We start from the raw sequence: 17,648 nt of genomic DNA, 5'->3' as shown, positions 1-17,648 counted from the left end.
TGAACTGTTCTGACACTGGTCAGAAACAACTCAGGAGAGAGTCATAGATAAGCAATCAAACTTTAGCAAAGAGTGGCATTCTGGTTCAAAGTTTCCTGTTAGTCATTTAGAAAACTTAACAGAATTGGGTACCGGTATGCAAAGCCACTTCCTTTGTCAGTAATGTCTGCTTTTCCCCAAATGGAGCCTTGAGAACAGAGGTCTTCATGCAAAGGCAGAAATACATTTATAAATTAAAGGGCAGTGTCAGTTACTTTCATTTTCGTATGATGTGAGTCTTTGGAATGAACACAGACCTCCATGTTGAATATGAAGTTTCAAGATCTGTCCGAGATATCTTCTTAAGCCAGTGGGTTGGTACCTTCTCACCTGACAGAGCTGGGCAGAGGGTGAGGAAGAGATTCCTCAGGAAAGATGGGAAGGATATAGTCTGGGAACAAAATAGAGTCTTGCCCTGCCCTTTAAATACCTGATGGACGAAACTAATTTGCTGGTGCTCCAGAGGCAAACACATGTCATGGATGGTTTTCTTCTGTTAGAAACCTTCAGTTGCCTCTGTGGCCCTGCCCAACTCCTTGGCAGGCATGTCCTCAGCCAGACCTCTGGAGCTGGAGGGATCAGGGAGTGGAGAGTCTGCAGAATTAGGGCATCTGCAAGCTGGAGTGGGTCCAAATGCTAGCAGCCTTTGTGGGGACAGGATTTGAATTGAGGCCAAGTGTGGAGGGAATGAAGAAATGGGGAAGCTTTATGCAGGAGGAGAGAACTCTGAGTCCCCTGAGGGTCCTCTCAAGGTTTGTTTTTGGGCAAAGGTTTAATTTTATTCATTGTTGACTGACAGTGCCATTGAATGCAAACTGCAAGGAAGCAGATTTAAAGGTGACACAAAGAAGAGCTCTGAAGGAGTTCCTCTGAATGGATTGCTCTAGGAGGTATTATAGTGCCAATAAAGAGAAAAGTGACTACTTTTTATTGACCACTTACTCCCGGCCAGACACAGAGTAAAGACTTTTTCTGTGTATTGATCTCAGCCAAGCTTCCAAGGAACTCTTCAAGGTAGGGACCATCATCTCCTCCTTTCTATAGTTGAGGAAAATGAGGCTTGGGGAGGTGAAGTTGCTGCTCAGGCAGGCTGCCGCTGGCCCCTACAGTTCCTCTGTGTGAATTACAAAGATACACCCCCTCCCCTGGTGGGCACAGTGCCTCGATAGGGCCCAGGCCTTGGCAAGCAGATCAGAGGTTGGGTGCCAGCCTCTCCTGCTGTCTTTGGCTTGGTGGCCTTGTGCTGGACAAAGCCTGCACAATCATACTCTGCAACCCTGGGCTTGAGACCAGAGCTGGCAAAGGGCAGAACTGGGCTCAGGAGCCACATTTGTCTTATTCCAGGGACACTGGCTCATAACTCCCAAGCTTTATTATCTCTCAGGATTGAGACTTTCCACCCCTGTGAATACTCAAAAAGGCTAGTTGGTCCCTTGGTGAAAGGGCTGATTTGTATAGGTCTTTGGACTAAAAAGCCTACAGGTTTCATCCTTTTCCCGCAGAGAATGCAGCTCAGAGAGTGTGGCAAACAGAAGCCTGAAGCAGGGTCTGGTGAACACCTGAACACCTGCCATCAGATGCTGTGGAGAGGCAGTGGATGCAGGGAATGAACAAGGCACAGGACAGGGTTGAAGTCTGGCTCTGTGATTTACCACTCTGTGGGTGGGTCTTGGATAAGCTACTCAAACCATCTGAACCTCAGTTTCCTCCTCTGTAGAGTGGGGATAGTACTACCTCATGCAGTAGTTGTAATGACAACATGAAAGGGCAGTTGAGAATGTGCTTCTCTGTGATATAGTGGAGGAACATTATAAATGCTGCTTGTTTATATTTGAGAAGGGTTTTGACCTCATTTCTTTCCAAGGCCTCTTCACTGATGTGATCACTGCTTTCACTGCATCTGTAAGTTCTGATAGGTTGTATTTTAATTTGTATTTGTCTTAAAATATTTTTTTATCTCGCTTGTGAATTCTCATTTGACCCACTGGTTGTTTAAGGGTATGTTGTTCCATTTACACGTATTTGTGAATTTTCCAGTTTTTTTTTTCTGTTTTTCATTTCTAGCTTCATTTCTTTGTGATTGGAAAAGATGCTTTGTATAATTTCAGTCTTTTCTTAATTTATTGAGACTTGTTTTGTGGCCTAACATGTCATCTATCTGGAGACTATTTCATGTGCACTTGAGAAGAATGTATTCTGCTATTGTAGGATGGAATATTCTGTATACGTCTGTTAGGACTAGTTATTATTTTTTAAAATTTTATTATTTTTGGCTGCATTTTGGGTCTTTGTTGCTGCGTGCAGGCTTTCTCTAGTTGCAGCGGGCTGGGCCTACTCTTAGTTGTGTTGTGCAGGCTTCTCATTGTGGTGGCTTCTCTTGTTGTGGAGCACAGGCTCTAGGCACGTGGGCTTCAGTAGTTGTGGCAGGTGGGCTCAGTAGTTGTGGCTTGCAGGCTCTAGAGCGCAGGCTCTGTAGTTGTGGCACATGGGCTTTGTTGTTCCGTGGCATGTGGGATCTTCCCGGACTAGGGATCGAACCCGTGTCCCCTACGTTGGCAGGCGGTTCTTAACCACTGCGCCACCAGGGAAGTCCCAGGACTAGTTATCTATAGTGTTGTTCAGGTCTTCTGTTTCCCTACTGATTCCATGCCTACTTGTTCTATCCATTATTGATAGTAGAGTATTGAGGTCTCCAATTATTATTGTAGAACTATGTATTTCTCCCTTTAATTGTGTCAATGTTTGCCTCATATATTTTGGTGTTATATTATTAAGTACATATATGTTTGTAATTGCTATATCTTCTTGGTGTACTGACTCTTTTGCCAATATATTATGTCCTTCTTTGTCTCTTGTAACAATTTTTGACTTAAAGTCTATTTTGTCTAATGTTGGTATACCCACCAAGCTCTCTTTTTGTTACTATGTGTGTGGAACTTCTTTCCCTCATTCTTTTATTTTGAACTTATTTGTATCTTTGGACCTAAAGTGAATCTCTTGTAGACAACATATAGTTGGATCGTGGTGGATTTATGTATGTATGTATGTATTTATTTATTTATTTTATGGCGGATTTAAAAAAAATCTTTTCTGTAAATCTCTGCCTTTTGACAAAAGGGTTTAATCCATTTACATTTAAAGTATATACTCATAAGGAAGGACTTCTTCCATTTTGCCATTTGTTTTCTATGTATCTTACATCTTTTTTTGTTCCTCAATTTTTCATTACTACCTTCTTCTATGTTTAACTGATTTTGTCTGGTTTACTGTTTTTTCCCTCCTCTATATTTTTTAGTTATTTTCTTAGTGGTTAACCTGGGTTTTACCACCAGTATCTTACGTTTATAACAATATAGTTTAAGTTAAAACCAACTTAGCTTCAATAGTATACAAAAATCTCTGCTTCTATATAAGTTTGTTTCTTCCCTTTTGTATTGTTGCTGTCACACATTACATCTTTATACACCCTATGCCTGTTATCATGGATTTGTAATTATTGCTTTCTGTATTTGTCTTTCCAATTGTCTATCAGTGATGGAATCCCTGTTTTTGTTTATCTCTTCATTTCTCCTTCATTTTTGAAGATAATTTTGTGTGATATAGAATTCTTGGTTGACATTTTTTTTTTCCTTCAGCACTTTAAATATGTCATCCACTGTCTTCTAGTTTCACTGGCTTCTAAAAAGAAATCATGTGTTAATTTTATTGAAGATTCATTGTACATGATGAATTGCTTCTCTCTTGCTACTTTTAAGACTCTGTTTCTTGTTCTTGACAATTTGACTATTTTGTCTTGGTATGGATCTCTTTAAGTTTATCCTGCTTGGATTTCATTGAGCTTCTTGGATGTATAGATTCTTGTCTTCCATCAAATGTAAGTTTTTGACCATTATTTTTTCAAATTTTCTTTCTGCTACTTTCTCTTTCTTTCCTCTCATTATAGAACTCCCATTATGTGGATGTTGGTGTGCTTGATATTGTTCCACAGGTCCCTTAGGATCTGTTAATTTTTCTTCATTCTTTTTCTTTCTGCTCCTCAGTCTGGCTAATCTCAATAGATGTTTTTTTTTGTTTGTTTTTTTTTTTGGTTTTTTTTTTTGCGGTACACAGGCCTCTCACTGCCGCGGCCTCTCCCGCTGCGGAGCACAGGCTCCGGACGCACAGGCTCAGCGGCCATGACTCATGGGCCCAGCCGTTCCGCGGCATGTGGGATCCTCCCGGACTGGGGCACGAACCTGCGTCCCCTGCATCAGCAGGCGGACTCTCAACCACTGCACCACCAGGGAAGCCCCTCAACAGACCTATTTTTAAGGTCATTGGTTCCTTCTGACTGCTCATATCTGATGTTGAACCTCTCTAATAAAATTTTTACATTTGTTATTGTACTTTTCAGCTCCAGAATTTTTATCTGATTCCTTTTTATAATTTCTCTCTCTTTGACTATATTCTCCATTTTCTGAGACATTATACCCCTGGTTTCCTTTAGTTCTTTGTCCATAGTTTCCTTTGGATATTTGAGCATACTTAAGATAATTGATTTAAAGTCTTTGTCTCCCAAGTCCACTGTCTGTCATTCTTTAGGGACAGTTTCTATTAAATTCTCTTTTTCCTGTGAATGGGCCATACTTTCTTGTTTCTCACATGCCTCATAATTTTGTGCTGAAAACTGGATATCTTGAATATTTTGATGTGCTAACTCAGACGTCAGAGTCTCCCTCCTTGCCAGGGCTATTGTCACTGCTTGATATAGATTGTAGTAGTTTGTTTGTTTAGTGACTTTTCTGAAGTATTTTTGTTAAGACTGTATTGTTTGTTGCATGTGGTCACTGAAGTCTCTAAATGCCTGGAATCGAGAGAAAAAAAACCTAGTCTTTGCAGCTGTGCGCATGTGTGTTGGGGCTTACGTTCAGCACTTAGCCAGGCCATTTACAGCTCTGCCAGAGCCTGCATTTCCTCCCTGTATGGAGCTTGGAGGTCAACCAGCGCTGAGAACTTTGGGCTTTCTCCCATCCTTTTTCAGCATGTGTCCAATTCATCATGGCCTTCTAGATCCCCTGCAATAGGTGGTATTCTTCAAAGCTCTTTATTCTCCAAAGCATTTCACTCCTAAGCCTTTCCTCCCAGGTTTATTAGTGGTATTATTGTTTGACCAAACTTATATTCTTTGCCCTGTATGGAAGCAGGTAGTTCTTTTGACTTTAAATGTTTTTGATCAATGCCCTTTGCATAGCTGTTTCTCTCCCTTAAGAGAGTCCCAAGTCAGGGAAATAAAGGCAAGCTCATGGCTTTAGTCCTTCAGGGAGCCCACAGACAGATCAAAACAAGCAACTACTGTACAGTTTCTTGGGACAAGGTCTGCTCTGCTCCCTCCAGCCCCAGGAACCCACAGGAACACGGAACACCATCTTCAAGACTGCCACTAAGATGGGGAGTAGAGAATGGGATAAGGATAAGTTAAAATGCTACAAAACTTTACCAGGTTTCAGTTGCCTTTTCTTGAGTAAGCATTTGCTTGGTTGCTGTAAACTTTTGACTGTTTTTCAGAGCTCTGGTAAAGTTGATTCTGACCATTTTTGCTGGATTTTTAATTGCTTCTTTGGAGGGACAGGCGCTTGGAACTCCCTATTTCACCATTTTTGCTGATTTCACTCGAAAAAGTAGTTTTTAAATGCATTTTGTTTGTTGACACATGAGGAAACTGAGGAGCAAAGGGAGAGGGAATGAACTGAATCAGTGGTAAGACTACCAAGAGGACTCAGGATACCTCTTATTTAGTTAATCTACCTCCCGCACTGCTTGGTCACATGGTTCATCAGCAGCAAGTCTCTCCTTGGTTCAAAGACCTCTGGGATTAGAGAGACAAAGCAAGGGTCTCCTCGTGGGCTCCGCCACATCCACTCTGCCTCCCTCCATCCACTCCCCCAACAGCAGTCGGCGTGATGGGGTTACATCACTCCCCCGCCTAACAGCCTTCAGCCTTCTATCCACTGGTGTATTTATACAATGGAATATTATTCAGCCATAAAAATGAATGAAGTAATGAGAGTTGCTACAACATGAATGAATCTTAAAAACCTTGTGCTGAGTAAAAGAAGCCAGTTGCAAAAGACCACATATTACATGATTCTATTTGTACGAAATGTCCAGAATAGGCAAATCTATAGAGACAGAAAGTAGATTAGTGGCCGATTGTGGCTCAGGGGACTTTTTTGAGGTGATGAGAATGTTCTAAAATTAATCATGGTGGTGGTTTCACAGCTCTCTGAGTAAATCATTGAAGTATATACTTTAAGTGGGCAAATTGTATCTAAATAAAGCTATTACCAAATCACTAAGTAAAATCTATCCAGCTTCCTGTTCTCTTGGAGTAAAGCCCAAAGTCATCGTGAAGCCCTGCATAACCTGGTTCTTGCCTCTCCAGCATCCTCTGTGTCACCCACCTCCTCCCTTATACTCCATGCACAGCAGTTTCCTTTTTGCTCTCTGAATGTGCCAAGTGTCTTCCTTACTTGGGGCCTTTGCGTATGCTATTCCCACTTCCTGAAATGCCCTTCCCCCCTTTCTGTTCCCATAGCTGACTTGTTTGAATCCTCCATGTATCATCAGCTCAGGGGGTCCTTTCTTAACTACTCCAACAAAAATTGTTGCCTCCTCTATCAGGCCCTATTTGTTTCTTACATCACATGTATCATATTTTGTAACCTTATATTTATTTGTGTATTCACCAAAAGAGCAAGATCAGTGCCTAGCATGTGCCTGGCATATTGTAGGCACTTACTGAATATCTGCTGCATGCATAAATGAGGACAACCTTGTAGGATCATACCATCCATCCTCCTGAGGGTCTTTCCTTAAATTGAAACACTTGTGTTTTGATTCACATGTCATATCAAACCTCATTGTGTCCTATTCTGTTCTTGAAGATCTTCCAAGCTGGATATTCCTTAAACAAACTTCATCCCTAGGTTAACGGTAATGGCCTGGTCCTCACTTAGCAAGTGATGCTGAGTAGGGGCTGAGCACTGCAATGATATGGTGTAATCTCACATTCCAAGGGATTAGCAGAGGCTCCCATACCACACAGGGGACTCTGGGTGTTTTCATAGCCAACTGCTACTCCCCAGAAGCTGACAGTGTAAATGGGAAGGTAGACAGTGTAAATGAGTGGTAGAAAGACTGGCATTTTAGGCTGCTGTCACCAGGATGGAGTAATTGGGGAGCAGCAGGTAGCTCACAATAGCAGTTGAGAATATGGAAGTTAGATACTGGTTTTCCTGTCACTTCCTAGCCTGATGATTTTGGCCAAATTGTTTAACCTCTAAGCACCTCCATTTCCTTATCTGCAAAATGGGATCACAGTTTACACCTCGCAGGGTTGCTTTGGGAATGAAATGAGAGGATGTGCTGAGCACACGCCAGGTGTACAGTGGGAGGTCAACCATGGGAATGACATAAACGCCATCCTTGTGACTCAGACTGGAGTGCATTACCTGTGCTAGGGAGAGGTCATGTTTGACTAATGAATGGGGGCCTTTGGGAGCCAGGCTGGGCCTGCATTGACTCCTGTGGCAGGCTGTGGTTTTTACATTGGTTTTACATTGGTTTAGTTTAGCCATATGGGCTGCATGGTCATCAGATAAAGTCAAGAAAGGAAGGGCAGGAAGGAGCAGAGATTCTTGGTATCCAGAGGTCTCACCAGGCTGCCTCTCTGTTCCATTTCATTTCACAGCCATATACAACTTCCAAGGGAGCGGAGTCCCCCAGCTCTCCCTGCAGATTGGCGATGTGGTGCGAATACAGGAGACCTGTGGAGGTGAGTCACTGGCCCAGGCGACCCTTGGATGCCAGGAGCTTGCTGATGGTGTTGGGACACCCCCAGGACATACCCAGCACCTCCAGCCCTCTCTTGGAACTTGCACCTCTGTGTGGTCTATTTAAATACATTTTGCTAATATTAGTATTTCAGATTTACTGAAAATAATGCTTTGTTATTGTAGGAATTCATACTTAGAAACAAAAGCCAAACTGGGTGGTTTGATGTTCATTGTGCTCTCTATTTGCCCAGCCATGGAGCTGTTGGGCCCTATGACACCTTCTAGATACACTTGTTCTTCTTTTTTTTTTTTTTTTGCGGTATGCGGGCCTCTCACTGCTGTGGCCTCTCCCGTTGCGGAGCACAGGCTCCGGACGTGCAGGCTCAGCGGCCATGGCTCACGGGCCCAGCCGCTCCGCGGCATGTGGGATCCTCCCGGACTGGGGCATCAGCAGGCGGACTCTCAAGCACTGCGCCACCAGGGAAGCCCTAGATACACTTCTTTATTAGTTTCAACACCATTATAAAGGAATATCAGCATTATTAGGGTTTTGAAGGGTCCAGTAAATTATAATCCTGATTCCAGTTCTGCTGTACATAGCTGTGTGGTTTGGACACTGCATCTGGGCCAGGAAGCAGTACTCACTCCCTTCAGCAAGCTGGGTGCCCTGTCTTGGGCAAAATGGCATCTCTTTCTTCCCACAGAGGTGTCATCTCTTGTGAAGCCAGGTGTCTGTTGGGCTGTGTCCACCATCGTGGCAATGGTGGTGGTTTTTAAAGTTTGCACAAAGGTTAATGGCCTTACACTCATGAGTCAGGCCATTAGAAATCAATGTATCACCTATGTCACTGATAAAATTGACATTGGGAGCACAGCTTGGGTGTAAGTGTCGAATGAGCTTGCTCATGGGCTGACTACATTCAGGCAGGCTCTCCCAGCCCTCACTGCCCAGCTGGGCCACCACGGATCTCCTCCTGTCTGGGCCTCACTATAATCCTGCCGTGTGGAGGGCGTAGAGTGTGTCTTTCCTGTGGTCAGGCAGAGCAAAGAGAAAGGAGGGCAGAGGGGGCTCTGTCCCTGTTTCCCAGCTAATCCCTCAGGTTAGGCTGTCCTGTGCTGGGATGGGGGTGAGGGGTAGGCAGGAGGCAGGTGTGCTACTGTTAAGGAGGCCCCCTCAAGGAGAAATAGAGGGCTGGAGGAAAGGAGTTTGCCTACAGAGCTAGCTATCTTTGGGTTCTTAACCACATAGTGAGTACTCTGCTAAATTCCCATAACATGTTAGTCTAGTTACTCCTCACAGCAACCTGCAGGACAGGTGGTATCTTCAACCCTAGATTAGCTATATGCAATTAACAGAGCACCTCTGCAGATTCGTGAAGGAGTTTGCGTGTCCACATACACACACACACACACACACACACACACACACACACACACACACAAATGCAAACCAAAAAGCAAACAAACAAAATGCTTTTTGGAGGGAGAAAGAATTTGATATTTGATATTTCAAAGCAGCTTTAAAGGAATCATCATGGGGGAAATGAGAACTTTGTTCACCTTCCTTACGTTTATTTTATGCTTTAGTACTGTTGCTATTTATTTATTTTTTAAGGATTTCTTTTTTAAAATAATTAATTTATTTATTTTTGGCTGCATTGGGTCCTCATTGCTGTGCGTGGGCTTTCTCTAGTTGTGGCGAGCAGGGGCTACCCTTCATTGCAGTGCGCAGGCTTCTCGTTGCGGTGGCTTCTCTTGTTGTGGAGCACGGGCTCTAGGTGCACGGGCTTCAGTACTTGTGGCATGTGGGCTCAGTAGTCGTGGCATGCGGGATCTAGAGTACAGGCTCAGTAGGTGTGACAGACGGGCTCAGTAGTTGTGGCTCGTGGGCTCTAGAGCACAGGCTCAGTAGTTGTGAAATGCGGGCTCCAGTAGTTGTGGCTCACGGGCTCTAGGCACGTGGGCTTCAGTAGTTGTGGCGCATGGGCTCAGTAGTTGTGGCTCGTGGGCTCTAGAGCGCAGGCTCAGTAGTTGTGGCTCATGAGCTCTAGGTGGGTGGGCTTCAGTAGTTGTGGCTCATGGGCTCAGTAGTTGTGGCACGTGGGCTCTAGAGTGCGGGCTCAGTAGTTGTGGCACACGGGCTCAGTAGTTGTGGCTTGTGAGCTCTAGAGCTCAGACTCAGTAGCTGTGGCCCGTGGGCTCAGTAATTGTGGCTCATGGGCTCTAGGTGAGTGGGCTTCAGTCGTTGTGGCACGTGGGCTCAGTAGTTGTGGCACATGGGCTCTAGAGTGCAGGCTCAGTGGTTGTGGCGCACGGACTTAGTTGCTCCGCGACATGTGGGCTCTTCCCCGACCAGGGCTCAAACCCATGTCCCCTGCAATGTCAGGCGGATTCTCAACCACTGTGCCACCAGGGAAGCCCAATGTTGTTATTTTGGACATCATGCACTTTTCAGTGTCCAGGCCTCTATAGTGCCCAGTCTGGCCCTATTTTACACACAGAGTGAGTGGGACTGGGGGAGGGGTAGGGATCTGATTCCAAACACCCTGCCCTCCTCCCATAGTGCAATCCTACCCTTTACAAATGTAGTTCTACTCAGTGGCAGATAAGCAAACTCTAGGTGTCTACCAAGGGCAAAGATTGAAAATAAAAACAGCAAGCAAAACAACTCCTCAGTGTCACTTTTGTGCTACTGGATGATAATCCCGAGAAACAGGCAGAGACCTCAGATTTGCAGGTGAAGGAGCAAGGCTCAGGGAAGAGAAATGACTTGCCTAGGCTTGCACAGTGAGCCACTTGCTGTTCTCTCCACTCTCCTAAGACTGCTCCCTTTTCTCCACCCCATGCCTACCAAGGCAGTGAAAAGCCTCAGAATGTTTTCTGTGTCCTACATTTTGAAATTCAGATGAGTGTTTTTTTCTTCTTTTCATGCAGTTTCCCTGGAGAAAGTGCTTCAGGGCAGGAAACTGACCACATAGGTTGCATGTAATCAGAGCCTTTCTTTACTTTTGCCTGGCTTATAGCCTGACCTTCAAAAAGACTGCACTTGCTGACTCAAGTCACCTTTGTTTCAGGGATTAACCTCCTTGCTCCGAAGCTCTTTAGTTCTGGTTTCCCATTTAAAATTTTGTTTTATCAGTCTTATTTTAATGCATCCTTGTAATAAGCAGCTACAGTACTTTTCTGGAAAGAGCTGGACATATTAATTTAGCAAGTGATTGCCAGTTCATGACTACTTTGAAAATACATTTGGAAGTCTGTTAGACTGATTCTAGATATCTGAGGAATTGGTATGAAAATTATTAGGATTTATCATGCATGCACTCATACCCATATAGAGTTTTCAAACTGGAATTTATAGGGTCCTAAGAGTCCGTGAGGGCCTTAGATGGCTAAGGGCTCTGAGATCAGGCCTGGTCTTATCTTTTTTGCATGCGGGGAGTTCTGCTTATGATTCCAGTTGAAAAACAGTTCCTCTGCAGATATAAAAAAGTGAAAACCATAGTGTTAGTCAAACATTAGTCAAAATGACATAGTAGAAAAAATATGGGTGTGCTTATATCACCGTCTTGCAGAAACCTACTCAAAAAATAAAATCCAGCCAATTGAGAGATGAATCAAAATGTTAAAATATAGGAATTGAAAAGCTGTGATAAGAGGAAATACAGGCAAACATTGAGTCCAAGTGAATTGATTTGTCAAAATTAGTATTAAAAGTCATGATAGTTACGACTACCAAAAAGAACGTCATTGTTGGAAAACTGTAAAATGTAATCACCCCCACCCACCCCCCACCCCCCCGCAAAAAAAACGAATACAGTTGAGAAGTGGAGAGGGGAATGGAATAGAATAGATACAGTCTTGAAGATTCAAAGCACATTTCTCCAGATATCAGCAAGGATTAATTCTTGGTGGTAGGAATGTGAATATTTTTATTTTGTGTTTTTCAGTAATTTTAAACTCTCCCCTCTCCTCCACAAAGAGAAAAGAAAAGAAGGAAGGAAGGAAGGAAGAGAGGAAGGAAGGGAGGAAGGAAGAAAAGAAAGAAAGAAGAAAGAGAAAGAAAAGTAGAAAAAGCATGGGCTTTTGAATCAGAAAGTTATTCTCTGCTCCACTTACCCACTAGCTTAGTGATCTTAGGGAAGTAAGCCTCAGTTTTCTCAGCTGCAAAAATGTATTATCATCACCTTGCTTCTGGGTGTATTATGAGGACAAAATGAGAGAAGTAGAGAAGCTGTTTAGCCTTATGCCTGGCTCCTAGGTGCTCTGTGTTGAATTCCATCTCTTTCCCCCATTAAACAGAGCTACACTGAGACTGGCAGGTATGTATCTATCTTAGCCATATCGCCCAGGGAACACAGAAGGTGACCCTCTGATCGTCTGGAGTGGGTGAGGCTAGCCCTTCTTTGCCTATGCACTAAACTTACTCAGCCAGATGAATGGGGAAAACAGAAATCTGAGCTGAAACCTTAGGCATGAATGAATTTCCTTTCACTAGAGCTCTAATGGTTTTAGTATTTCCTTTTAGATAATATTTTATTGCGATAAAAACTCAAACAATTCAGAAGGGTGCCCATTGCTAAGCTTTCCTAATAGACATCCTAATGCCTATTTCTTTGTCCGTATTACATCTCTCAGACTGCCTCTCTTACCCAGAGGCAGCATAAACATTCTGCTTCCTGATTTTAGATGTGGAAAACACATGTGTTTATTAAGTAGTCAGAACTCCTCGTGGGGGAATAAATGTGAAAAAGGAGTGTTGTTTTTCCCCAATCACTTCCTTCAGTTATATTTGGTTGACATCTTTCCAGATATTTAACAACATCTCAAAAGAAGGCTTCAATTCCATATGCAGTTTAATGCTCCTCTCCTCCTTCCCTTTTCCTAGCTTAAACAAGGTTGGGGGTAGAGGGAGCTTGGGGTGCTCTCTCTCTGATTCTTTGACTTCCTGATCAAATAAGCCAAAAGATCAGCCAGTCCCCTGCACGAATAGCCATGTAGCTGGGGAACAAGATGCCAGATGCCCGCTATACCTCTGAGTGAGTCTTCTGGACTGCACCCTTCGCGCTTGGATTTGGTCTGGGGGTGAGAGAGCTCTACCATGCACTCCTAAGGCAACAACAGCTACCTCCGAAGACCAACTCCCATCTCCTGATTACTTGGACAGCGGTGAGGGGATGTTCCTTGGGGGTATCCCAGGTTACTTAGACTCTTCCTTATGAGCCCTTCAGAGGGAATGTCTGCTCCACTCTCAGTTATTTGCTACCTGACTCTTCCTTTCCAGAACAACAGCGAAGGTTCCATTCCATGTACTGATACACATACTTGCCCGGGTCATGGGGGCCCACTCTTAGTGGTGAAGAGAATGGGATTTCTAGACAGTGGTTTCCAAGGTGCTTTTGAATTTCATTTACCAGTAAAATGGAACAAGGGGAGGGGATGAGGGAGGAAGTTGACCTAGCTTAACCTCCTTAAGGTAAGGCATAGCTTTTATTGTCATTGTTTTCTAAAAAATGGGACTATACTGTACATACCATTCTGAGACTTGCGCTTCTCACTTAAAACATCTGGAATTCCTTCTAAGCTGGCACGTGTGAATCACCTCCACCTTGGTTCAGCTGCAAAGAGCTCTGCGTGAAGAGTTCCGAATCTCCCACTTGCTCAGTGGGGTACACCCAGAGCCATGCCGCCTCTTCTCTACTGACAACTCCACCGAGAGTGATCCTGACCCATCTGAGTCCTTTGCTTTTAGGGCACGGTGGGGTGGGGGACATTATGTGCACTTAAGAGGATATTTTTTTAAAGTGCCACTTTGCAGGGAGATGGTCCTTTGTTTAGATCTGCTCTAGAAACAGGTTGGTATGAAAGGGACTCCATTTTCTTAAGTAAGGCTGTTTCATTGTAGGGAGTTGGTAAGTGAAGTTTTTCTTCCCTTTTGCTTGTGGGTGAGGCTAAAACGTCAGTAAACTTCGATTATGTTGAATTTGAAGAATGTTTCATTTACTTTGTTGTTATGGGAATATGTTGAAATGACTTCACACACACAAAAAAAAAAACCCACAAAAAAACAAAAAACAGGGCTTCCCTGGTGACGCAGTGGTTGACAGTCCGCCTGCCGATGCAGGGGACACGGGTTCGTGACCCGGTCCGGGAAGATCCCACATGCCGTGGTGCGGCTAGGCCCGTGAGCCATGGCCGCTGAGCCTGCGCATCCGGAGCCTGTGCTCCACAACGGGAGAGGCCACAGCAGTGAGAGGCCCACGTACCACAAAAACAAAAAACAATATTCAAATTCTGTAGGTTCTGGAAATAAAATAGAAAATATGCCTAAGTTTCTCTGGTTAATGATGATGATGATGATTATGGATTTTTAACTGACATATGGTATTTAGTAATTTTTTTAACACTTACCATATGCCAGGCACTGTACAAACTCTGAATTGCTTATCTAATTTAAGCCTATGAGACGGGCACTATTATTGTTCACATTTTACAAATAAGGAAACTAAGGCTTAGAGAAGTGCACTAACTTGTCTAAGATCACGCAGAAGTGCAGATCTTCATTCAAATCCAGACTTTGATTCCAGAGCTCATACCCTTAACCACTGATTGATACTGGCTTCTGTTACATTCTTCTTAATGTTATTAGATATTTCAATCAAATAGGAAAGTGAAATACTCCCAGGCACACACCACTCAAATAGATATTAACATTTTTCCTTGTTTAGTTCATACATATATTTTTAAAGAAATAAACATTTTAGGTGCAACCGAGATCCCCTGTTTACCCCTCTCCTATTGCATTCTTGTCTTTTTGTCCATTCTTCAGGTAACACTCATCCTGAAATTGGTATGTCTTCTTCCAGTCTAAGGTTTTGTACCTTTACCAGATGTGTTCACCTTCATAATTCTGTTTAAACAATAGTTTGTGCAACAGCCGTGTATGGTAGCTGTTATTGTCCTTATTTGACAGGTGAAAACACTGAGGCTTAAGTGACATGACCAAAGATCACGTTGCCCGGAGAGGGCAGAGAGAGGACTGGATTTCTAGGATGTGGATTCTTGTTTGATGTTCTGGGATGCTTTTAACCTCTCCTCCTTTTTCCCCTCCCCACGCAACTCCTGGGTGATTAGAGAATTTAGGTACATTTCATTTTGATATTTGGAATGTGGGAAAGGAGGACAGTTGGAGTTTATCATTTTCCATAAGAATGGTAAAAAAAAATTTCCTTTCCTCATATTCCCCAGGATGCACTTTGTGAGTTTTCTGTTTATAAAGTTTTCATGGATAGGGTTAGACAAAAAAAGCCTTTTCTATTACTTAACTGAAAGGGCATTAAGCCAGGGGATGCGTCCTGGGGTGTGGTAAATGCTGTGTTACCCTGAGCCTGGTTTTGATCATGGATTTTGCTATGTGTGCCAACTATTGTTATCTGCCCAGTCAGGTCTTGGAGTACAGCCAGATATAACTGGCCAGTGACCAGACTAGGGAGTGGACATCAGGGGTCATAGAGATCAGTGATTCAGCAGGGTTGGGGATATCAGAAAAAGTCCTAAGGACAGCTCTGATGCAGTGGATGCTTTATCATCATCCAGCAAGTGGAGATGGTGGTAAGCCTGTCTCGTCAAGGATCACTGGGGATTTATTTCTGAGAGCACCCAGCCCAATGTCATGTACACAGTAGGTGCACAGTCAGTGTTTGTTGAACTTAAACCTGGGAGCCAGAATGTATATGCTGGCGGTAAGCGTCAGTCGATTTCTTGCTCAGGAGTGAGTTGAAGTTTTGCAAATCAGGATACCGACAAGGGGTGGCAAGTCACTGATTCTCAAGGGTGAGAGAGGGCAATGTCACTGGAATTCAAGGGTCCCAGATGGAGCCCCTGTCGTGGAGAGCCAGATGTGGGCAGACTAGTGGTCACTTGGTTGTTTTCCTACTATCTGGTGGATTTTGGTGGCCTTGGCCAATAAGGTGGATTCAGGTCACTGCAGCCAAGAAGCCCTTAACTGTATCTGTGCTTTAAGAGAGCATTATCTGTATCTGTGTTCATCGCATGGGGGACAATGTGGTGGAACAGCTTTGAGGGCTGGCTTTGAAGCCACAAAGACTTTCCCTTGAACCCTGGCATGTGATTTGGCCCAGTACCTCAACTGACTTGAATCTCAATTTCTTCATCTACAGAATGGGAATATTACTTAGCTCACAGTATGGATATGAGCACTGAATGAGAGAATACATGTACAACACTTAGCATATAGCTTTGTGTGCATTAAGATTCCCTGATCAATTAATGGTAGCTAGTAATGTTACAGAGATGCTCTTATATCTTGTTTGTTGAATGGGAAAGAACTGCAAATAAAGGAGGTTGTTCTAGTGCAGTACTAGAGTGTCACCTCCAGAGTCAGATGCTTGGGTTTAGGTCTTAACTGTATTACTCACTAGCTGTGTGACCATGAGCAAGTTGCTTAATCTCTCTGTGCCTCTCTATTTTCATTTGCAGAATTGAGGCAATAATAGTACCTACTTTATAGAATCATTGTGAAGATTAATTTATAATTTGAAAAAAACTTTACCAGAGTTCCTGGCACACAGCAAGCACTATTATTAATATAATATAAGCATTATTGTTCACAGTTAATTATTACAGATAGTTATAGGGAAAATTATTAGAGGAGTGTGAAAATAGAATATGTTCTTCGTGAAGTAGAAAGTTTTCCACCACTGGAAGTACTTAGTGGGGTTGTAGTTTTGGGGATTCAGATGTTGGGAGGATGGAAGTATTAGGCAAATACCATGCTCCTTCTCCTATTAGACAGGAAGCACAGTATGATGGCTGTTTACGTTTAGATCCTGGCACTGTTACTTACTAGCTGTGTAACTGTGGTCAAGTTACTCAACTTCTCTGTGCCTCAGGTGGGCCACTCTTCTGTAAAATGGGATAATTGAATTTCCCGCCTCATGTGGTTGTTATGAAGATTAAAAGGCTTCATATATGAAGAGTGCTTAGAACGTTTTTTTATTCCAAACCTGAGATTCTTTCTCTCCAGCCTCCGTTCCTTCCTTTCTCTCTCCTTCCTTTTCTCCTTCTCTCCTTCCTCTACCTTTCTGTCTTTCAAAATAGGAACCACTTTGGGCCCCTTTTGCTTTAGAACTTTCTTTATGACCTGGCCCTCAAGCTGGCTCATGACCGGGAGGGGTGACTTTGCATCTTAAGTTGTTTGTTTTGGAGCTTGCACGTATGTCTGTTGAGAACATATTTCGACAACAATCTGTCAGCCCAGTAATGAGGGTTTGCTAATGAGGCGCCTGACAGACGCTTTTTATTTACAGAGATGACAAATGCCACTACTTGGCTGTGCTTGAATCATTTCAAAGGCCAGTAGGCTCATTATAGTCATCAATACTTGCTATACTGAGGTTCATTTTGTCCGAGAACTGTGTATAATTTGGATCTCTGTTAATTGAGTCATTTTTGATATTCCTGCAAAGGGAAGAATCTCTTAAAATTCCTGTCATTTTACCCATCCCTGAACTTACCTGTTTTGTAATGACTAACTTCTGCAAATCACATTTTAGACACAATTTGCTGTTGTTAGAACTGCGGCCATTATTTTAGGATGTTCGCCAAACTCCCTCAGACATTCTCAGTCTTTCTTTGTCCCTAAGGCAGAGGTTGAAAACATGCATATGAACACAGGAAGGACCCAGGCAGTTAATGGAAATAAGTGAGGGGCTAGGTAGAGGCTGGTGAGTTGGAGGCGCCTGCTTTGTCTGATGGGACCAGCTGCTTCTCACC

At 43.3% G+C, this 17,648-nt stretch overlaps 1 protein-coding gene across 1 annotated transcript in view; it reads left to right on the top strand.

Moving 5' to 3' along the window:
* The window catches only part of DOCK2 (dedicator of cytokinesis 2), a 408,525-nt gene that overhangs the window by 13,011 nt on the left and 377,866 nt on the right, over window positions 1-17,648 (top strand). Inside the window, exon 2 of the mRNA XM_060008407.1 lies at window positions 7,769-7,852. Coding sequence (XP_059864390.1) covers window positions 7,769-7,852 — 84 coding nt within the window. The remainder of the gene's footprint in view (window positions 1-7,768; window positions 7,853-17,648) is intronic.

This window comes from Delphinus delphis, chromosome 3 (assembly GCF_949987515.2).
Source record: "Delphinus delphis chromosome 3, mDelDel1.2, whole genome shotgun sequence".
Classification (NCBI taxonomy): Eukaryota; Metazoa; Chordata; class Mammalia; order Artiodactyla; family Delphinidae; genus Delphinus; species Delphinus delphis.
The sequence above is the reverse complement of the archived record's forward strand: the minus strand, read 5'-3'. Positions and strand labels throughout refer to the sequence as shown.